This window comes from Schistocerca americana, chromosome 2 (genome assembly GCF_021461395.2).
Source record: "Schistocerca americana isolate TAMUIC-IGC-003095 chromosome 2, iqSchAmer2.1, whole genome shotgun sequence".
NCBI classification, from domain to species: Eukaryota; Metazoa; Arthropoda; class Insecta; order Orthoptera; family Acrididae; genus Schistocerca; species Schistocerca americana.
In genome coordinates, this window is record NC_060120.1 from 728,580,235 (window position 1) to 728,604,085 (window position 23,851).

General features: G+C 45.0%; 1 protein-coding gene across 1 annotated transcript in view; it reads right to left on the minus strand.

Annotated features, from left to right (window-relative positions):
* The window catches only part of LOC124596302 (circadian clock-controlled protein daywake-like), a 133,232-nt gene that overhangs the window by 13,221 nt on the left and 96,160 nt on the right, over positions 1–23,851 (minus strand). Inside the window, exons 3-4 of the mRNA XM_047135406.1 lie at positions 22,708–22,855; positions 10,479–10,612 (exon numbers count right to left, since the gene is read on the minus strand). Coding sequence (XP_046991362.1) covers positions 10,479–10,612; positions 22,708–22,855 — 282 coding nt within the window. The remainder of the gene's footprint in view (positions 1–10,478; positions 10,613–22,707; positions 22,856–23,851) is intronic.

The window sequence follows — 23,851 nt, forward strand, 5'->3', positions numbered from 1 at the left end:
GCTCTACCATCTGAGCTACCGAAGCACGACTCACGCCCGGTACTCACAGCTTTACTTCTGCCAGTACCTCGTCTCCTACCTTCCAAACTTTACAGAAGCTCTCCTGCGAACCTTGCAGAACTAGCACTCCTGAAAGAAAGGATATTGCGGAGACATGGCTTAGCCACAGCCTGGGGGATGTTTCCAGAATGAGATTTTCACTCTGCAGCGGAGTGTGCGCTGATATGAAACTTCCTGGCAGATTAAAACTGTGTGCCCGACCGAGACTCGAACTCGGGACCTTTGCCTTTCGCGGGCAAGTGCTCTACCATCTGAGCTACCGAAGCACGACTCACGCCCGGTACTCACAGCTTTACTTCTGCCAGTACCTCGTCTCCTACCTTCCAAACTTTACAGAAGCTCTCCTGCGAACCTTGCAGAACTAGCACTCCTGAAAGAAAGGATATTGCGGAGACATGGCTTAGCCACAGCCTGGGGGATGTTTCCAGAATGAGATTTTCACTCTGCAGCGGAGTGTGCGCTGATATGAAACTTCCTGGCAGATTAAAACTGTGTGCCCGACCGAGACTCGAACTCGGGACCTTTGCCTTTCGCGGGCAAGTGCTCTACCATCTGAGCTACCGAAGCACGACTCACGCCCGGTACTCACAGCTTTACTTCTGCCAGTACCTCGTCTCCTACCTTCCAAACTTTACAGAAGCTCTCCTGCGAACCTTGCAGAACTAGCACTCCTGAAAGAAAGGATATTGCGGAGACATGGCTTAGCCACAGCCTGGGGGATGTTTCCAGAATGAGATTTTCACTCTGCAGCGGAGTGTGCGCTGATATGAAACTTCCTGGCAGATTAAAACTGTGTGCCCGACCGAGACTCGAACTCGGGACCTTTGCCTTTCGCGGGCAAGTGCTCTACCATCTGAGCTACCAAAGCACGACTCACGCCCGGTACTCACAGCTTTACTTCTGCCAGTACCTCGTCTCCTACCTTCCAAACTTTACAGAAGCTCTCCTGCGAACCTTGCAGAACTAGCACTCCTGAAAGAAAGGATATTGCGGAGACATGGCTTAGCCACAGCCTGGGGGATGTTTCCAGAATGAGATTTTCACTCTGCAGCGGAGTGTGCGCTGATATGAAACTTCCTGGCAGATTAAAACTGTGTGCCCGACCGAGACTCGAACTCGGGACCTTTGCCTTTCGCGGGCAAGTGCTCTACCATCTGAGCTACCGAAGCACGACTCACGCCCGGTACTCACAGCTTTACTTCTGCCAGTACCTCGTCTCCTACCTTCCAAACTTTACAGAAGCTCTCCTGCGAACCTTGCAGAACTAGCACTCCTGAAAGAAAGGATATTGCGGAGACATGGCTTAGCCACAGCCTGGGGGATGTTTCCAGAATGAGATTTTCACTCTGCAGCGGAGTGTGCGCTGATATGAAACTTCCTGGCAGATTAAAACTGTGTGCCCGACCGAGACTCGAACTCGGGACCTTTGCCTTTCGCGGGCAAGTGCTCTACCATCTGAGCTACCGAAGCACGACTCACGCCCGGTACTCACAGCTTTACTTCTGCCAGTACCTCGTCTCCTACCTTCCAAACTTTACAGAAGCTCTCCTGCGAACCTTGCAGAACTAGCACTCCTGAAAGAAAGGATATTGCGGAGACATGGCTTAGCCACAGCCTGGGGGATGTTTCCAGAATGAGATTTTCACTCTGCAGCGGAGTGTGCGCTGATATGAAACTTCCTGGCAGATTAAAACTGTGTGCCCGACCGAGACTCGAACTCGGGACCTTTGCCTTTCGCGGGCAAGTGCTCTACCATCTGAGCTACCGAAGCACGACTCACGCCCGGTACTCACAGCTTTACTTCTGCCAGTACCTCGTCTCCTACCTTCCAAACTTTACAGAAGCTCTCCTGCGAACCTTGCAGAACTAGCACTCCTGAAAGAAAGGATATTGCGGAGACATGGCTTAGCCACAGCCTGGGGGATGTTTCCAGAATGAGATTTTCACTCTGCAGCGGAGTGTGCGCTGATATGAAACTTCCTGGCAGATTAAAACTGTGTGCCCGACCGAGACTCGAACTCGGGACCTTTGCCTTTCGCGGGCAAGTGCTCTACCATCTGAGCTACCGAAGCACGACTCACGCCCGGTACTCACAGCTTTACTTCTGCCAGTACCTCGTCTCCTACCTTCCAAACTTTACAGAAGCTCTCCTGCGAACCTTGCAGAACTAGCACTCCTGAAAGAAAGGATATTGCGGAGACATGGCTTAGCCACAGCCTGGGGGATGTTTCCAGAATGAGATTTTCACTCTGCAGCGGAGTGTGCGCTGATATGAAACTTCCTGGCAGATTAAAACTGTGTGCCCGACCGAGACTCGAACTCGGGACCTTTGCCTTTCGCGGGCAAGTGCTCTACCATCTGAGCTACCGAAGCACGACTCACGCCCGGTACTCACAGCTTTACTTCTGCCAGTACCTCGTCTCCTACCTTCCAAACTTTACAGAAGCTCTCCTGCGAACCTTGCAGAACTAGCACTCCTGAAAGAAAGGATATTGCGGAGACATGGCTTAGCCACAGCCTGGAGGATGTTTCCAGAATGAGATTTTCACTCTGCAGCGGAGTGTGCGCTGATATGAAACTTCCTGGCAGAAAGGCAAAAGTCCCGAGTTCGAGTCTCGGTCGGGCACACAGTTTTAATCTGCCAGGAAGTTTCATATCAGCGCACACTCCGCTGCAGAGTGAAAATCTCATTCTGGAAACATCCCCCAGGCTGTGGCTAAGCCATGTCTCCGCAATATCCTTTCTTTCAGGAGTGCTAGTTCTGCAAGGTTCGCAGGAGAGCTTCTGTAAAGTTTGGAAGGTAGGAGACGAGGTACTGGCAGAAGTAAAGCTGTGAGTACCGGGCGTGAGTCGTGCTTCGGTAGCTCAGATGGTAGAGCACTTGCCCGCGAAAGGCAAAGGTCCCGAGTTCGAGTCTCGGTCGGGCACACAGTTTTAGTCTGCCAGGAAGTTTCATATCAGCGCACACTCCGCTGCAGAGTGAAAATCTCATTCTGGAAACATCCCCCAGGCTGTGGCTAAGCCATGTCTCCGCAATATCCTTTCTTTCAGGAGTGCTAGTTCTGCAAGGTTCGCAGGAGAGCTTCTGTAAAGTTTGGAAGGTAGGAGACGAGGTACTGGCAGAAGTAAAGCTGTGAGTACCGGGCGTGAGTCGTGCTTCGGTAGCTCAGATGGTAGAGCACTTGCCCGCGAAAGGCAAAGGTCCCGAGTTCGAGTCTCGGTCGGGCACACAGTTTTAATCTGCCAGGAAGTTTCATATCAGCGCACACTCCGCTGCAGAGTGAAAATCTCATTCTGGAAACATCCCCCAGGCTGTGGCTAAGCCATGTCTCCGCAATATCCTTTCTTTCAGGAGTGCTAGTTCTGCAAGGTTCGCAGGAGAGCTTCTGTAAAGTTTGGAAGGTAGGAGACGAGGTACTGGCAGAAGTAAAGCTGTGAGTACCGGGCGTGAGTCGTGCTTCGGTAGCTCAGATGGTAGAGCACTTGCCCGCAAAAGGCAAAGGTCCCGAGTTCGAGTCTCGGTCGGGCACACAGTTTTAATCTGCCAGGAAGTTTCATATCAGCGCACACTCCGCTGCAGAGTGAAAATCTCATTCTGGAAACATCCCCCAGGCTGTGGCTAAGCCATGTCGCCGCAATATCCTTTCTTTCAGGAGTGCTAGTTCTGCAAGGTTCGCAGGAGAGCTTCTGTAAAGTTTGGAAGGTAGGAGACGAGGTACTGGCAGAAGTAAAGCTGTGAGTACCGGGCGTGAGTCGTGCTTCGGTAGCTCAGATGGTAGAGCACTTGCCCGCGAAAGGCAAAGGTCCCGAGTTCGAGTCTCGGTCGGGCACACAGTTTTAATCTGCCAGGAAGTTTCATATCAGCGCACACTCCGCTGCAGAGTGAAAATCTCATTCTGGAAACATCCCCCAGGCTGTGGCTAAGCCATGTCTCCGCAATATCCTTTCTTTCAGGAGTGCTAGTTCTGCAAGGTTCGCAGGAGAGCTTCTGTAAAGTTTGGAAGGTAGGAGACGAGGTACTGGCAGAAGTAAAGCTGTGAGTACCGGGCGTGAGTCGTGCTTCGGTAGCTCAGATGGTAGAGCACTTGCCCGCGAAAGGCAAAGGTCCCGAGTTCGAGTCTCGGTCGGGCACACAGTTTTAATCTGCCAGGAAGTTTCATATCAGCGCACACTCCGCTGCAGAGTGAAAATCTCATTCTGGAAACATCCCCCAGGCTGTGGCTAAGCCATGTCTCCGCAATATCCTTTCTTTCAGGAGTGCTAGTTCTGCAAGGTTCGCAGGAGAGCTTCTGTAAAGTTTGGAAGGTAGGAGACGAGGTACTGGCAGAAGTAAAGCTGTGAGTACCGGGCGTGAGTCGTGCTTCGGTAGCTCAGATGGTAGAGCACTTGCCCGCGAAAGGCAAAGGTCCCGAGTTCGAGTCTCGGTCGGGCACACAGTTTTAATCTGCCAGGAAGTTTCATATCAGCGCACACTCCGCTGCAGAGTGAAAATCTCATTCTGGAAACATCCCCCAGGCTGTGGCTAAGCCATGTCTCCGCAATATCCTTTCTTTCAGGAGTGCTAGTTCTGCAAGGTTCGCAGGAGAGCTTCTGTAAAGTTTGGAAGGTAGGAGACGAGGTACTGGCAGAAGTAAAGCTGTGAGTACCGGGCGTGAGTCGTGCTTCGGTAGCTCAGATGGTAGAGCACTTGCCCGCGAAAGGCAAAGGTCCCGAGTTCGAGTCTCGGTCGGGCACACAGTTTTAATCTGCCAGGAAGTTTCATATCAGCGCACACTCCGCTGCAGAGTGAAAATCTCATTCTGGAAACATCCCCCAGGCTGTGGCTAAGCCATGTCTCCGCAATATCCTTTCTTTCAGGAGTGCTAGTTCTGCAAGGTTCGCAGGAGAGCTTCTGTAAAGTTTGGAAGGTAGGAGACGAGGTACTGGCAGAAGTAAAGCTGTGAGTACCGGGCGTGAGTCGTGCTTCGGTAGCTCAGATGGTAGAGCACTTGCCCGCGAAAGGCAAAGGTCCCGAGTTCGAGTCTCGGTCGGGCACACAGTTTTAATCTGCCAGGAAGTTTCATATCAGCGCACACTCCGCTGCAGAGTGAAAATCTCATTCTGGAAACATCCCCCAGGCTGTGGCTAAGCCATGTCTCCGCAATATCCTTTCTTTCAGGAGTGCTAGTTCTGCAAGGTTCGCAGGAGAGCTTCTGTAAAGTTTGGAAGGTAGGAGACGAGGTACTGGCAGAAGTAAAGCTGTGAGTACCGGGCGTGAGTCGTGCTTCGGTAGCTCAGATGGTAGAGCACTTGCCCGCGAAAGGCAAAGGTCCCGAGTTCGAGTCTCGGTCGGGCACACAGTTTTAATCTGCCAAGAAGTTTCATATCAGCGCACACTCCGCTGCAGAGTGAAAATCTCATTCTGGAAACATCCCCCAGGCTGTGGCTAAGCCATGTCTCCGCAATATCCTTTCTTTCAGGAGTGCTAGTTCTGCAAGGTTCGCAGGAGAGCTTCTGTAAAGTTTGGAAGGTAGGAGACGAGGTACTGGCAGAAGTAAAGCTGTGAGTACCGGGCGTGAGTCGTGCTTCGGTAGCTCAGATGGTAGAGCACTTGCCCGCGAAAGGCAAAGGTCCCGAGTTCGAGTCTCGGTCGGGCACACAGTTTTAATCTGCCAGGAAGTTTCATATCAGCGCACACTCCGCTGCAGAGTGAAAATCTCATTCTGGAAACATCCCCCAGGCTGTGGCTAAGCCATGTCTCCGCAATATCCTTTCTTTCAGGAGTGCTAGTTCTGCAAGGTTCGCAGGAGAGCTTCTGTAAAGTTTGGAAGGTAGGAGACGAGGTACTGGCAGAAGTAAAGCTGTGAGTACCGGGCGTGAGTCGTGCTTCGGTAGCTCAGATGGTAGAGCACTTGCCCGCGAAAGGCAAAGGTCCCGAGTTCGAGTCTCGGTCGGGCACACAGTTTTAATCTGCCAGGAAGTTTCATATCAGCGCACACTCCGCTGCAGAGTGAAAATCTCATTCTGGAAACATCCCCCAGGCTGTGGCTAAGCCATGTCTCCGCAATATCCTTTCTTTCAGGAGTGCTAGTTCTGCAAGGTTCGCAGGAGAGCTTCTGTAAAGTTTGGAAGGTAGGAGACGAGGTACTGGCAGAAGTAAAGCTGTGAGTACCGGGCGTGAGTCGTGCTTCGGTAGCTCAGATGGTAGAGCACTTGCCCGCGAAAGGCAAAGGTCCCGAGTTCGAGTCTCGGTCGGGCACACAGTTTTAATCTGCCAGGAAGTTTCATATCAGCGCACACTCCGCTGCAGAGTGAAAATCTCATTCTGGAAACATCCCCCAGGCTGTGGCTAAGCCATGTCTCCGCAATATCCTTTCTTTCAGGAGTGCTAGTTCTGCAAGGTTCGCAGGAGAGCTTCTGTAAAGTTTGGAAGGTAGGAGACGAGGTACTGGCAGAAGTAAAGCTGTGAGTACCGGGCGTGAGTCGTGCTTCGGTAGCTCAGATGGTAGAGCACTTGCCCGCGAAAGGCAAAGGTCCCGAGTTCGAGTCTCGGTCGGGCACACAGTTTTAATCTGCCAGGAAGTTTCATATTAATCTTATTTATCCTCCCTCTAAACGCTCCACTTGGTCTATTTTTTCCTTTTGTTTTTTGAAATGGTAAACGATGCAGTTAATCATCTCATTTGTATAGTGTCTAATTTATTGAGAGTATATTGTGATAAGCTACATCGGGTGTTTTGATTCTGGGGGTAAAAACGAAAATGTTTTGCGGTTATCCAACAAGCGAACATACTAGGCATAGCTGTCCGTGCGACAAACACTATTCATTTAAATTCACTTCATTACACTGGTATCATTGTCTTTGTGCTTTACTGACTGTCACACGGTAATCTTAGGGAAACTGGAGTCCTGTAAAGCAGAATCGTTAGTTGAAATGAGTGGAAACCATGGTAAGAATACTAACTTGCCATTTAGGAGTGTTTTCCGATTAAAGTTTCCACTTCTAAGACACTGTTTAGAGTAGTGAGCGAATTTAGGAGCTCTGTGTTTTCGTCTTGGTTCAGCATTGCAAGAACGGATATAAACATTTTTTTCTTCCCCTGGTATCACATTATGTATTCGGTGATTTGTTTGTTGAACTACGTCGTTTATTGGTGCTAAAATTGTTCTTCGTTTATATAGTTTTTGTTTACAAGCGCATATATTTTTTGATGAGCTGTTCCTGTGTTTACAATATTGTACAACTCATCGGTTGCGGATCGTTGCTATATTTACCGTTTCCAAGTTGTATTTTAGAATATTCGAAAATATTTTATAACATTCGACAATATTCGTTAAATTTCGAGAAAATTCTTAAACGTTCGAGAACTTTGTAGAAAAATCTCAATGTTTCCCTCGAAAAATATCTGATGCGAAATAGAAGATATCCTGGTGAGAAGCACTATATGCTGATGACCACTCTAAGAGCGCTTACCTCTGAAACCACAACAGCTACAGCCGCAGAGCCACTATTGCGCACAACGGGGAAACTAAGGGTAGCACTAGAAACAAAAACCAGAGATTAAAGGTGGGTGCTTTTGAAGGTACTGTCAACTTCACTCTGTATACAGGGTATCCCAGGAGGAATGGTCAGTATTCAGGTATATAATATTCAGGTATATGACAGGAATGGCCTTTCGAAGCAAAAACGTCCAGTAGACACACGCTCTAAAATGTATAACTTAAGAGCTATGAGCATTTCTTCATCTTCGCTACTGTGAAACACGTCTCGTTTACTGAACACGTGCTCATAGCTTTTTTAAAGCCCATGTTAATCGGAAAAATTTTTCTTGTTTTGTCCATATTACCTCGTCTCAAAATATGGAAAGCAAGGATAGTACAGTACAAGAAGTGCTCATATCTCTTAAAGTACGCGTTTTGGAGCCCATGTTTACTAGGCTTGTTTGCTTCGCATGATCGTTCCTGTCATATCCCTGAATACTGACCTTTCCTCCTGGGACACCCTGCACAGTGATTTCGTTTTCGACCTTGTTTTGTCTATTCAGCTACATGTCTTAGAAATCTCACTTCCATACTCTGTTATAGACTCCTTTTTTCTTGTTATTTAGGTTTCTATTTCAAACATTAAAACTGGGAGTAACGGTGTTTTGTAAAATTTCAGAAGGTTCTCTTTTCTTACTTTCCCCTCTTTCTCCCTGTATCTATCTGAATTCAGTTTTAGTACCTCGTTTAGTACGTTGATTCCAATTGTGGCCACTAGAAGCCAATCTGGCGTTGTACACCTGGTGACATCCACGCTGTCATTTGAAAAGCCGTAGTGTGAAGGAACAGTATGGCTATCGAAAAGAGAGACCATGCGCTGTTAGTGAAACTGTTTTGTATGAACGGTAGCGATTACAACATTGCACTGAGAGAATATCGCCGACTGAAAGGCCTGAGGATAAGCCCGAAGTCATTAAATGGTTTAAAGAAGATTATAATGAAATTGTAAAACAGTGGTGAGCTTAGTGTGAATCTGGAAGTTGAAGGCATCTTATCCCGGTGGTAGTTATTGACGAGATTGTTGTTGCTGTAAGTGACAATGCAACAAGTGCCCCAGGTAATTGTCCACCCTCTACGTTTTCTGGCACGGATCGTAGTTGATTACATATGGCTGGCAATATTCTATGGAGTGACGAGGCACATTTTACACAACAGGTTGCAGTGAATACACAGAACTGCCGAATTTGAGGTACTGTTAAAACGCATGTTGGGCACGAAGAGCTATTGCACTCGCCATGTGTGATTGTGTGGTGTGGATTCACAAGCACATATATTCTCGATCCATTCGTTTTGAAGAGAACGTACCTAGAGAGCCTGTCTAGTACAATTCCTGCTTTTGGAAGAGCGCAGCTGTGTGGACACCACTCTTTTCCTGCAAGATGTCGCTCGTTCAGTGAAATATTTGCTTAATGCAACCATCCACGAACGTGTTATTTTCGGAGATTTTCCAAATGCACGGCCTGCAAGATCACCTGACCGGAATCCACGTTACTTTTGACTCTGGGTACATCTAAAAACAGCCTCACTGTGGACACGGTCGGTCTCTACCTGATCTCGAGGCCAGTAAACAGGAAAACGCTGCTCAGATTCCACCGGAACTGATGCCAGAAACAGTCGATTACGTCGTTTTACGGATGCAGCATCCCGTCGATGTCTCGGACGATCATACTGAACAAATTGTGTAAACGACGGTTAATTATAAAATCAGCATTATGCCTTTCTCACTTGAATGTTTATTTGAAATTACAATAGTGCAGACATGGTGGCAGTACACAAATTTTTTCTTAAAAAAAAGAGGTTACATTATCGGTTTCAACAAACTACGTTGTCATTTTCAAATGTATAACATCAGTTGGAGAATGTATAATGGAATTACGACCATACATCAAACAACAATTACGAGAAATAAAGAGACCGAGGCAACTGATGTTTTACATTTGAAAGTGACGACGTAGTTCGTTGAAACCGGTAATGTACCCCCCCCCCCCCCCCTTTTTTTTTTTAGAAAAAAATTATGTACTGTGACTATGGCTGCACTATTGTAGTGTCAAATAAACGTTCAAGTTGTGTTATGGTCACACTCCTTACGACAGTTATGTCGGAATATAGAACCTTTGTCACTTGTTTCACCGTTTCTGCTCACATACCGTTCCTAATCCATTACACGTGGAAGAATTTCTACACGTGTTTTTGCATTCACAGCGTCAGAGTTACACCTAGTGACCAAAATTGGAACTAATTTTTCTTTCAGCATAAATCGGTTCCACATTTACGCATCAGAATGTCTACCAAGATTCAGTTCCGTAGGATAATTACAGCCCAAACTGGACCTCTGTCGGTAGCTGCACTTTGATTATAACCACCCGGTAGAAGTGATCAGTCTAGTTTCCTTTCAGGCAGGTATCGTGGTCATTAATTTTTGCTGTTTAGAGACATTCAAGTATTGACAGAGCAGTAGTGATGAAGAATTTTTTCCCGAACGAAGGTGTTTTGATCACTTAATATGTATGTAGTTATTCGACGTTTCGGATGCCATCATCAGATACACTGGAAATTATCACTCGTAAAACAGTGCCAGCTATTATAAAATCTATGCTTGACAAGCAACATTGATGGACTTTGTTTTACGAAGTCTACGTTCTAGTTGATCCGAAGATGGCAGTCGAAATTAGTGTAAGTTATTAAGCGGCGCAGACGATTTTGTTCCCAAAAGTCCTCACTTAGGGAAATCATTTCCGTTATGAGTAAGAAGATAAGTGATGAGTATAGGATTTTTGCTTACCTCGTGCGGCAGGTGAATAGAGAAGTTAGGAGGACATGCGTTTAGTAGACAGCGGGTGCGCCCGCCACCGCTTGTGTTACCTGTGACAGGGCAGGCGCGGCCGCGGTGTACTCACAGAAGCCGGCCCAGAACTCGCCGCGACTGCGCACGGGGAACAGCAGGATGTTGCCCGACACGTCGTACCGGCCCGTCGTCTCTATGCTGGGCAGCCGCAGGCCCACGTCGATGCGGTACGTCGTCATGTCGGCCCTGCTCCACACACACACACAGAGAATTAAGGACCAATCTAGCGCTAGTGGCTAATGAAACAGTGCCGCCTGCACCCAAACTGCAACGGAAAGGTGTCGCAGGTGTTCAGGGATAGTTTGCTGTAACGGACCTGTGGGCTCCGGTGGATCGGGACGGAATAGTTTTTTGTAGATGGGACGTCACGGGCATATGAATTACCTCGAAGAGAACGGTCTATTGACACACAGTCAAAACTGTTTTAGAAAACATCGTTCTTGTGGAACAGAACTTGGCTCTTGTAGTGCTAACGACAAAGGATTTCTAGATTTCAGAATGCTTACGACACTGTACCACGCAAGTGGCTTATAGTGAAATTGCATTCTTACGGAACATCCTCTCAGTTATGTGACCGGATTCGTGATTTTCTGTCAGAGAGATCACAGTTAGTAGTAACTAACGAAAAGCCATCGAGTAAAACAGAAGTGATTTCTGGCGTTCCCCAAGGTAGTGTTATAAGCCGTCTGCTGCTCCTTATTTATATAAACGATTTAGGAAAATCCATCTTAAGTAGTTTGCAGGTGATGCTGTTGTTTATCGTGTGTAAAGTCATCAGAAGATCTAAACAATTTGCAAAACGATTTAGGAATGATATCTGTATGCCGGCCGAAGTGGCCGTGCGGTTAAAGGCGCTGCAGTCTGGAACCGCAAGACCGCTACGGTCGCAGGTTCGAATCCTGCCTCGGGCATGGATGTTTGTGATGTCCTTAGGTTAGTTAGGTTTAACTAGTTCTAAGTTCTAGGGGACTAATGACCTCAGCAGTTAAGTCCCATAGTGCTCAGAGCCATTTGAACCATTTTTTTGATATCTGTATGGCGCGAAAATTGGCAATTGATGCTAAACGGTGAAAAGTGTGAGGTCATCTACACGAGTGCTATGAGAAATCTGTTAAACTTCCGTTACACGATAAATCAGCCAAATCTAAAGGCCCTAGATTCAACTAAATACCTACGAATTACAATTACGATATACTTAAATTGGAAAGGACACATAGAAAATGCTGTGGGGAATGCAAACTTAAGACTGCATTTTATTGGCAGAACACATAGAAAATGTAACAGATCTGCTAAAGAAGCTGCCTACACTACTCTTGTCCATCCTCTTCTCGAGTACTGCTGCACGGTCTGCGATCCTTACCAGATAGGATTAACGGCGTACATAAAGAAATTTCAAAGGAGAACAACACGTTTTGCATTATCGCAAAATAGAGAGTGTCACTGAAACGATACAGGGTTTGGGGTAGTTATCATTAAAACAAAGGCGCTTTTCGTTGTGGCGGAATCTTCTCACGAAATTTCAATCACCAACTTTCTCCTCCGAATTTGAAAATATTTTGTTGACGCCGACCTACATAGGGAGAAACGATCATCATAACAAAATAAGGGGAATCAAAGCTCACATGTAAAGATGCAGGTGTACGTTTTTAACGCGCGCTGTTCGAGACTGGAATAACAGAGAATTATTGTGAAGGTGATTCGATGAACCCTTTGTCAGGTACTTAATTGTGATTTGCAAAGTGTAGATGGCAGCTTTCGAGTGTAAAAATCAGTTTCTTCATCAAGTCTACTGTTAGAATTTCGTCTCGTGGCCATTACCAAGTGCAGTACTTCACTACACGTCAAATGATTTTTTAAAAGTTTTGGTATGTACTGGACCACAACTACTCGGCTTGATAATGACATTGCAACAGCGGATTTTATAAACACAAATTTTTTACAGTAGGTGATGACCATGCTGCCCTTTTAAAATCCGTTAACAGTAATATTTAATCATGATTTATTGGAGTTTTTCTTCCTATTACGTTTCTGTCAAAATGCCTTCAGAGCAGTGGAAATGCCTGTAATACGCAACCACCAAAACGTATTGCAGAAAATATGCAGTAATACAATAAACCACGAGACAAAAGACGTACAATTTCATCACTGTGACTTCAATCAGTTCTGTCAGAGTCCAGTACAGCAAGTAACAAATGCTGAACTCCTCCCTTACACGTATTGTTCAAAATTTTGATCCCCATGATCACGCCAGAGTGTACAGTGAATATTAACGTACAACTAACGCAAGCGGAAAAACAAATCAGAGAAAAAACTGAGCAGTACTGATGCAAGCTTGAGGATGAAAACTAAAGTAGGCCTTTCTCTTGTCAGTAGTAGATATATGAATGGACGCGACAAGTTTGTTTCCAAATAAAACACATAAAGCCTACCTTCGACGTTTACAGTGTTGAGCACATATTCTCGATGCAATTTGGAAACAAAGCTAAGTGGAGGTAATAAATCAAATGATATGCAATTACTCTGCAATGAACCACCGAATGCCACAGGTCTCTAATACCAAAATACTCAGGCAGTATCCCAGAATAAGCTTCGAAACTTTGTCAGCGGTGGTCCAGTTCATCCTTCATATAAAAGGGGGCGTGAGCGGCTGGAAATTCTTCTTAGTGTGTGACTCCTTGATGACGTAAAAATAAGACCCACGTCTCGTTTAATGTAGCTGCCAGAATTTATAAAGATCACATTATGCTTGTGTGTTTTTAAAAATGAAAAATCTGTCTCATGAAGAAGATAAAATTTTTCTGGATGTAGACCCAGACGAAGATCATTGCATTCGTGGTCTAAACGTCAGTGACTGTTATTTCTTACATGAAGTGACTTTCCACCCAAAAACGTTTGGTGTAACTATCTCCGAGGATGAAAAGTTACCCACTCACGATTTTAAGGCCACTGTCATTGGCAGTCGTTATCGGCAAACTATTGATGTAGCTGCTTGCAGCAATATTCAAACATTCTGCTTTTACTTCATGATATGGATACACAATCAGAAGAATTTCCTTGAATGGACAGGGACCAGTTTTTCTCAGAACGTGCTGTGACGATTATTGATGAACAATGCGTGCAAGGATTAAAGAGAAATTTAGAGTCTATGCTTTAGACATTCGGCTCTTCCTCACATCGGTACACATTGTTTAGCAAGCCTTCTCATTCAGAGTCATTATTGAAGAAAAGAAAACATTCACATATTTTGTGGAATGATTTGTCTAAAAGTAAGAAATAAAATAGAGTACAGGAACCTCTGACACACTTTTGAGTGATGCTGGAAATCATGTACGGCAATATTATCCCAACTGGTAAAAATTTTACCGCTTGACTTCACATAGCAACAGTATCTCAAAGCCACACAACAGCACAACAGCAGACTTCACGGTTTACATAACCCACTAGACAAATATCCTCTAGCACTCATTAGAATCCTAAGATTCTAAGTTAAACACTGGGCTTTAAATTCTGTCAGCACCCCATTTGCTAAACAAAATTTCGAGCACCATTCTTAGGCACGTCAAACGTTTCTCTAATCACTTTTATTTTTCTCACATTTAAACAAATCATTTTACGAAACATCTGACCTTTCAAAAAAATCTCAACATTTTTTAAAATCTAAGTATGACACTAATGTAACTTTTTATGCGCAAAATAGCTAGGTCTTGAAGAGATTAAATTTTTACACTTCATTTACATAGATAGCAGTAGCTTTTCGTGAAATATTTCAGTTTTCCCTCAAACTACTAATTAAGTTTTTTAATCATCCTGATTACTTTCAAACAATTAAACTTTTTTTTTCAAATTTAGACTTCACGCTGGTCAGTTTGATACCCCATTTGTGCCTTCACACTCTTTCTTTGGCTATGAAAATTGTGTAATTTTCCCTCAAGCTACTAATTAAGTTTTTATAAAACGTCTTGATTATTCTGTAGCAATAAGTATTTGCTTTTAAAAGAAGATGAGATGCTGGTCAGTTTGATACCTCCAGTCTCGATTTCCCATTCTACGTTTAGCTACGAAAATTCGCACACAAAATTTTCCCTGCAATTTCTTATTAGGTTTTTCTTAATTACCCTGACATCTTTCAACCAATTAAATCTTTCTTTGCAAAATTATATCTCACGCTGGTCAATTTGATCTCCCATTTGTCAATTTTCCGGTCTTTGTTTGACTGTGTAAAATCGCACAAAAATTCATTATGTAATTTCCGAGGAGTCTTGATTTTGCTTCTCTCAAACATTTGACCAAATACCAATGGAGCAACTGTTGGATGGTCTGACCTGGTTTAGCTGAGAGAGCATGGCGGCACCACACAACCTATCTGTGCAAAAACGACCATTCTCAGAGGGTACTGCCACCGTAATACATTATACGCCATGAATTCACACCGTCAGAGCATGTGTGGACACAGGAGCACAGAAAACACATAGCTTCACTCAGAGTAATAGCAGTCTGTGTCTGTGTGGATTGAAGTCTTCAGCAGCGCGGTCCGAACTTTTAGTCCCTGGGAAAGCCAGATGGTGGCACCCGCTGCGCGACACGAGGCCGACAGCGGCTTCCACCTGCTCTTCGATATTCAGGTCACGTGAGTACGAAGGACGCTCGATTCGCAAGGCGTTCTCTCTGTCACCAGTGTCGTACTAGTGTGGACGATTACATGAGTTAAGACTCTGTCCATGAAACTGGATCCGTGGCCCACTCCATCACGGAAACGTTGAATATGTCACTTACAAGGGAACCTCCCCATTGCACCCCCCTCAGATTTACTTGTAAGTTGGCACAGTGGATAGGCCTTGAAAAACTGAACACAGATCAATCGAGAAAACAGGAAGAAGTTGTGTGGAACTATGAAAAAATAAGCAAAATATACAAACTGAGTAGTCCATGCGCAAGATAGGCCATATCAAGGACAGTGTGAGCTCAGGAACGCCGTGGTCCCGTGGTTAGCGTGAGCGGCTGTGGAACGAGAGGTCCTTGGTTGAAGTCTTCCCTCGGGTGAAAAGTTTAATTTTTTATTTTCAGAGAATTATTATCTGACAAACTCTTATGTTTTCATCACCTTTTTGGGAGTGATTATCACATCCACAAGAAAACCTAAATCGGGCAAGGTAGAAGAATCTTTTTACCCATTCGCCAAGTGTACAAGTTAGGTGGGTCGACAACATATTCCCGTCATGTGGCGCACATGCCATCGCCAGTGTCGTATAGAATATATCAGACGTGATTTCCTGTGGAGGAATGGGTTGACCTATGACCTAGCGATCAAATGTTTTCGGTTCCCATTGGAGAGGCACGTCCTTTCGTCTACTAATTGCACGGTTTCGCGGTGCGGTCGCAAAACACAGACACTTAACTTATTTCAGTGAACAGAGACGTTAATGAACGAACGGACAGATCATAACTTTGCGAAAATAAAAAAAGTAAACTTTTCGCCTCAGTTAACTCCGTGCTCACCAACTATGTTACGCTTCTCGTTAATTTCTTCTACTCCTCATTACTTTTCGTGTTTCTTCCGTCTACTATCAATCCATAATGCGTGCTTATTAAACTGTTCGTTCCATTCTAGAAGTTGCGTAATTCTTCTCCCTCTCACTGAGTAGAGCAAGGTCACCTTTTACCCACTATTTTAATGCCAGTTTTGCAACATTATTTTACTCTCGCCTTTGTGTCATAGATATATGGGTTGAATTATAGGCTCGAGTGGCGGTGCTATTGTATTCTAACCGCTCTTTCCAGAGCACACTGAGGTCTCGAGCAACCGCACAGACGGAGCCACGTTAAGGCAGTGTCCACAGCGGGTCAGTTGTAGCATCATTCACAATACATCAGTTATCTATCACTCACTGGAGGATTTGTAGCCCACATATCATCAAGCCACTGACAAACAGAATTTTAACTTACTCTATTTGATAACTCCAATGAAATAACCGTAATGACAGACTGATAATAGGATTTCAGCAATATACAGGGTGTTACAAAAAGGTACTGCCAAACTTTCAGGAAACATTCCTCACACACAAATAAAGAAAATATGTTATGTGGACATGTGTCCGCAAACGCTTAATTTCCATGTTAGAGCTCATTTTAGTTTCGTCAGTATGCACTGTACGTCCTCGATTCACCGCCAGTTGGCCCAATTGAAAGAAGGTAATGTTGACTTCGGTGCTTGTGTTGACATGCGACTCATTGCTCTACAGTACTAGCATCAAGCACATCAGTACGTAGCATCAACAGGTCAGTGTTCATCACGAACGTGGTTTTGCAGTCAAAGCAATGTTTACAAATGCGGAGTTGGGAGATACCCATTTGATGTGTGGATTAGCACGGGGCAATAGCCGTGGCGCGGTGCGTTTGTATCGAGACAGATTTCCAGAACGAAGGTGTCCCGACAGGAAGACGTTCGAAGCAATTGATCGGCGTCTTAGGGAGCACGGAACATTCCAGCCTATGACTTGCGACTGGGAAAGACCTAGAACGACGAGGACACCTGCAATGGACGAGGCAATTCTTCGTGCAGTTGACGATAACCCTAATGTCAGCGTCAGAGAAGTTGCTGCTGTACAAGGTAACGTTGACCACGTCACTGTATGGAGAGTGCTTCGGGAGAACCAGTTGTTTCCGTACCATGTACAGCGTGTGCAGGCACTATCAGTAGCTGATTGGCCTCCACGGGTACACGTCTGCGAATGGTTCATCCAACAATGTGTCAATCTTCATTTCAGTGCAAATGTTCTCTTTACGGATGAGGCTTCATTCCAACGTGATCAGATTGTAAATTTTCACAATCAACATGTGTGGGCTGACGAGAATCCGCACGCAGTTGTGCAATCTCGTCATCAACACAGATTTTCTGTGAACGTTTGGGCAGGCATTGTTGGTGACGTCTTGATTGGGCCCCATGTTCTTCCACCTACGCTCAATGGAGCACGTTATGATGATTTCATACGGGATACTCAACCTGTGCTGCTAGAACATGTGTCTTTACAAGTACGACACAACATGTGGTTCATGCACGATGGAGCTCCTGCACATTTCAGTCGAAGTATTCGTACGCTTCTCAACAACAGATTCAGTGACCGATGGATTGGTAGAGGCCTCCACGCTCTCCTGACCTCAACCCTCTTGACTTTCATTTGTGGGGGAATTTGAAAGCTCTTGTCTGCGCGACCCCGGTACCAAATGTAGAGACTCTTCGTGCTCGTATTGTGGACGGCTGTGATACAATACGCCATTCTCCAGGGCTGAATCAGCGCATCAGGGATTCCATGCGACGGAGGGTGGATGCATGCATCCTCGCTAACGGAGGACATTTTGAACATTTCCTGTAACAAAGTGTCACGCTGGTACATTCTGTCGCTGTGTGTTTCCATTCCATGATTAGTGTGATTTGAAGAGAAGTAATAAAATGAGCTCTAACATGGAAAGTAAGTGTTTCCGGACACATGTCCACATAACATATTTTCTTTCTTTGTGTGTGAGGAATGTTTCCTGAAAGTTTGGCCGTACCTTTTTGTAACACCCTGTATAGCAGATGCGTGAGTAGCAAGGGCGATGTCTACGAGCGCTAAACGCAACAACAGTACAGAGTAAATTCAGACAGATGCAGTTAGTAGACTGCGACACCCTCGGAGACTGACGAAGACCAAAGTAATCAGTTGTTTTGCGGACAGTGGAAGAGTGCTACAGAGGTTAGCAAAATGATTATGAGTATCGAAGAGTAGCTGGTGCGCTCACGATTGGAGATACCTTTTATTAGAGGAATACATGGGAGTGGCTCGTTTGAGACGATTAGTACGTAGCCCACCTGAAGAAAAGGAAAGTGTCCACTATTCTTGCGTAAATAGTTTATAACCTAGATAATCCATCCGCTAGCCATGTATCTTCCAGAAACATCGCATGATGAGTGCACAGTTTCGAGGTGTATAATCTGAACCGCTACAAGTTACGTTGATACCCTCCCACCACTTTACCAAATTACAGGGCTATATTGGGCAGTGTGATTAGGACCAATTACAATGGGGCAGGACAGTTCCCGTGGATAAAATACATTTGCAATGAGCAGACCCAGAATGACGTAGTGAGAACTGTCAACATATCAGCATACTCAGAAGATTTTGGAAGCTGACAATTGCTCAGAACGTTTTGACTCTGTCACAGCAGATATAGCGATGAATGCGAGACCTCCAATCGACACTTAGAGTGAGGTGCACATGGCGAAACACTGTCATCGCAATCGGGAGGACGACGGTTAAAATGCCCGTTGAGCAATCCTGATCTACGATATTGCAGTGCCTGTGTTGTTAAGAGGAACAATACAATGCTCCTTCGGATATTACATCGTTCCTCTTAACAACACAAGCATTGCAGTATCGGAGGGCGCTTTGCACAGTCGGTGAAGAAAGTATCATATGCAAAACACCAACAAAAAGAAGCGACAGGATGGCAGGACATATGGTTAAACATCAAGAAATCACCTCCATGGTACCACAGGGAACTGTGGAGGGTAAACATTGTTACGTAAGACAAGACGCTGGAATATATCCAACAAGTAAGTGAGGACGTAGTGTGCAGTAGCTATTCTGAAATGAAGAGGTTGCTGCAAGAGAGGAATTCGTGACGGTCCTCATCGAATCAGTCAGAAGATAGAGGGAAGAAAGGACTACCAAAGCAGAACCATCTTATGGCCGCCTGACTGCACCGGTCTGTATTATTCAGGCAAGCAGGCTGGGTTCTTCACGGACGACAGTATCCCACCGAGATTCAACGTTACGACATATGACTAAACATTCAGTCCATTGAAGATGCTCAAATATTCGAGTATGGCTTCTCTTGAACATGACATGAGACAACTAACAAGAATTGTCCGGATCAGCTGGAGAGGAAAGCTAACATGAGATTATCGTTTAGCTGTCAGGGGAATCTGACATGCACTGTAGTTTAGTAGGATTCGTGAAAAGGGCAGCAGTAACTCCTGTCTTGGGTTTCCGAAGTAGCTCATATTTTAATAGCATGAGAGATGGGCACAAATGGATTGTCATACTAGTCGCGGGTTTGGTTGATTCAAGTTCACTGTCAGATATTGGTTCAAATGGCTCTAAGCACTATGGGACTTAACATCTGAGATCATAAGTACCCTCGACTTAGAACTACTTAGACCTAACTGACCTAAGAATATCACACACATCCATTTCCGAGACAGGATTCGAACCTGCGACCCTAACAGACTGAAGCGCCTAGAACCTCTCGGCCACAGCGGCCAGCGCAAACTACATGAGGTCATGCCTGTTGGATTTTAATAAACCTATCGTACTTCTGCTTCTGGCAGGATGTACTGTTACGACTTGAGACCATGGATTGAGCACAGTCTTAAATTTGATTCTGGCTGTATGAAGATCCTTACTATGTAATTGACATTTAAGAAGTTCAGTGCGCTATGTAGTTGAATATTTTGATTAAGATAAAATACGAAGAGAAGAAGTAGTAAAAAGGATACTTTAGTAAAGAACTCTAGATAAAATCTCAATCGGTGTGAGTGTGCTGCATTTTTTCAGTTTGGAATGCCCTACAAATTGTTTAATAGGACAAAAATTGTTGTTTGATGAAGGGACGAGTTCATATGGACATGTATTGAGGGAACCGGAACAGTTAATTTCGCAGTAGAAAAAAATAAAAGGAAGGACGCTTAAGGTTTACATACAGTCGTTAAAAATGGGTGAGAAGTTCACAATTGAAAAGTGATCTGTAGTGTCTTTTTGGAAGGAAATATTCGGGGATTTGCCCTAATCAATTTATGAGAAACACGGAAAACATAAATCAGGGCGGTCAAACGGTGTTCTGAATCCCGTTCCTTCTACCTAAGAGTTAACCACTGAATCTTATCGGTGGAAAAACTAGTAGCGGCTAAAACTACAAGGCTAAAAAAAATTTGAATATTTAAAGCAGATTTCAGAAATCTTTAGTAGTGTCTGATATATGCAGATAAAAAAATTGATAAATGGTAGAAAGAGATAACAGAACATGTGGGAAGGTATCCTATGTGATATAAAATATCCTGGCGAGTCACTGCAGACGCATTATATAGTCTCGGTATGTGTGTCTTTGAGGACCACTCAACAAGGAGAATGGAGAGAGCTCAAACGGAGAATGACTTTAGGAGCCGATAAGTTAGACATTCCGTCATACAGATGTCACTGTAGATGCCTGTGCATACATACGACGTTATTTTGAAACGTAAATGTCTGGGAAGCAGTTGCTCTGCTAGATCTATTGAAATAACTGGAAGGAATTGCTGAACCTTAAATGCGCACTGCATGAGCTATATGTCAAATGTTCTAATCATCTACTGCAGCTTAGATACCCGTATGGAAGAGAACGAACTGAAAGAGGTGATACGAATCTGTTTCTATGGTCGTGGAATTACTCAGAACTGCTTGTCACAAGAACGAATCGCTTTGACGAAATGGGGGATTAGAAGACGGTTTTACCAAGTACTGAATCGCTGTAAATAATGCAAAAATCAAAATGGGATACGTGTACCTGGCATTTACATAAGTATGCTGTGGTAATGTGGAAATGTGGTGTACGTAGTGTGATCATATGGGAATATTTCTCCAGATATGAGTCAAGGACATTACTTCTGGTCAATGGTACAACAAATACAATGCCTATGACAATATTTCGGATAGTTACAGGTTTTCCAAGTTTAGGCATCAGGCTTTGTCTATACCACAAGTAATAGGCAGAATATTCCTGTGAAAGAACATACACTGAATCGCCAAAGAAACAGATGTAGACATGCGTATTCAAATTCAGAGATATGTAACCAGGCAGAATACGGCGCTGCGGTCGGCAACGCCTATATGACATCAAGTGCCTCGGAGTTGTCTCATCGGTTACTGCCGCTACAATGGCAGCTTATTAAGATTTAAGTGAGTTTGAACGTGGTGTTATAGTCGGCGCACGTGCGACGGGACACAGCATCTTCGAGTCAGCGATGAAGTAGGGATTTTCCCGTGCGACTAGTTGACGAGTGTACCGTGAATATCATGAATCCGGTAAAATATCAAATCTGCGACATCGCTGCTGCGGAAATATATCTGTGCAAGAACGGGACCAACGACGACTGAAGAGAATCGTTTAACATGACAGAAGTGCTATCCTTCCGCAAATTGCTGCAGATTTCAGTGCTGGGCCATCAACAAGTGTCAGAGTGCGAACCATTCAACGTAACATCATCGATATGGGCTTTTGGAGCCGAAGGCCCACACGTGTACCCTTGATGACTGCACGATACAAAGCTTCACGCCTCGCCTGGATCCGTCAACACTGACACTGGACTGTTGATAACGGGAAACATGTTGCCTGGTCGGACGAGTCTGGTTTCAAATTGTATCGAGTGGATCGACGTGTACAGGTATGGAGATAACTTCATGAATCGATGGACCCTGCATGTCAACAGGGGACTGTTGCAGGAGGTGGAGGCTTTCGAATGGAGTGGGCCGTGTGCGGTTGTAGTGATACGTGACCCCTGATACGTCTAGATACGACTCTGACAGGTGACACATACGTAAGTATCCTGTCTTATCACCTGCATCCGTTCATGTTCATTGTGCATTCCGACGAACTTGGACGTTTCCAGCAGGACAATGCCACAACGCACTCGTTTAGAATTGCTACAGAAAGGCTCCAGGAAGACTCTTCTGAGTTTAAACGCTTCCGCTGGCCACCAAACTCCCCAGACATGAACATTATTGAGCGTAATTGGGATGCCTTGAAACGTGCTGTTCAGAAGAGATATGCAACCCCTCGTACTCTTACGGATTTATGGACAGCCCTGCGGGATTCATGGTGTCAGTTCCCTCCAGCACTACTACAGACATTAGTCGAGTCCATGCCACGTCGTGTCGCGGCACTTCTGCGTGCTCGCGGGGGCCAGGTTCTTTGGCTCTTCAGAGTACAATAATGTAGCTGAAAAGATGATAATATGCATTCTGTGGTCTGTCCTGATAACTGTAACAATGAAATAGGGCGTCGGTTGCGTGCCATGTCAATACAGGGGACAAAGAACTGGCAACGACTATGATAATTGCAATTATTTGTTTTTGATTTCAGTGACAAGAACGCGTTGTGCAGCATCCAAAGAAATGTGAATACTGAGATAGTGAGTGTCCGGGGAGTTACGGCCACAGGTGGCTGGCTGGTGAGTATCGCTAGAAGCGCTGGTGTGGAGAGAGACGTACTTGACGGCGGAGACGGTGTAGTTGCTGGCGCCGACGATGGTGACGTTGTGGAAGGCGGCGCGCACCCTCACCGCACCGTTGCCGTTCTCCATGGAGAGCCGCGGGATCACCAGCGGCTCGATCGTGGGCACCGCCAGCTCCGGGATACCTGCGGGCAGCGAGACACGCGCTGGAGAGCTGGGCGCTGACTGCAGCCACATACCTTACACACCAAGCCCACAGTCGCTATCTAGGCGCCGCCTATTTCTATAGAAGTAAAATATAATTATTTAAATAAAAACCTTTTTAATATAACACGTTTTAAAGACGGACTAAAAAGTATAAAAGAATTTCCCCTAGCTCCATACAGATTCCTAACCCTATAGAGATGGTCCTGAAAATTTGTGATTGTGAGTTTTTAATATCTATGAAATTACTTGCAGAATTAAAACCCAAAACATGGGGAACAAGCAACAGACAATGGCAAGGAGGTGAACTATCCGTGGTCCCCAAGTTCTTCGCTTTAAATTCCACAAATATTTGCACAGCTATTACAAATTCAGAAGCACAAATTTTCACGACTAGGGATGTGTACGGGGCTAGGAGAAATTATTTTGTACCATTTAGTCCACATGTTGTATTAAAAGCCTTTCTTTCTGTTAACGAATTACAGAATTTGAATAATTTTAAGGGCCGGTGTGCTACCGTTCTGTCAGCAATTATGTCGTTGTCCATCTGGTCTGTCAAAATGTCTATGGAAGAAAGAAGTCCCTGGCAGTGCGATCAGAGGAAACCAAGTCCGTAAAGGGCAGTTTCGGCTATGCAGACAACAGAGAACTCAATTATTATGCATGACTCCCTCTCTGTTGTAGTTATCCACCACTTTCCGGTTCTCATGGCCACGCTGAAGATACGCGAGTTTTCACTGTGCTACCAACTAGGTTATCCAATGAAGAAACGAATATGGTAAGTAACAAAGTGCTGTGTATGATGTTGGACGCAGATTGTTAAGCTGAATTTTGTTCTCAGGGTGACTGACAACCCGTTCTTATTCTGTGTTATGAGCATGTCATATTTGCGCGACTTATTGTTTCATTCCACATCCCGTCACTGGCCTTTTTGGTAACAGTGCGTTTTAAACGAAGTGCTACGTTACCAACTTTTA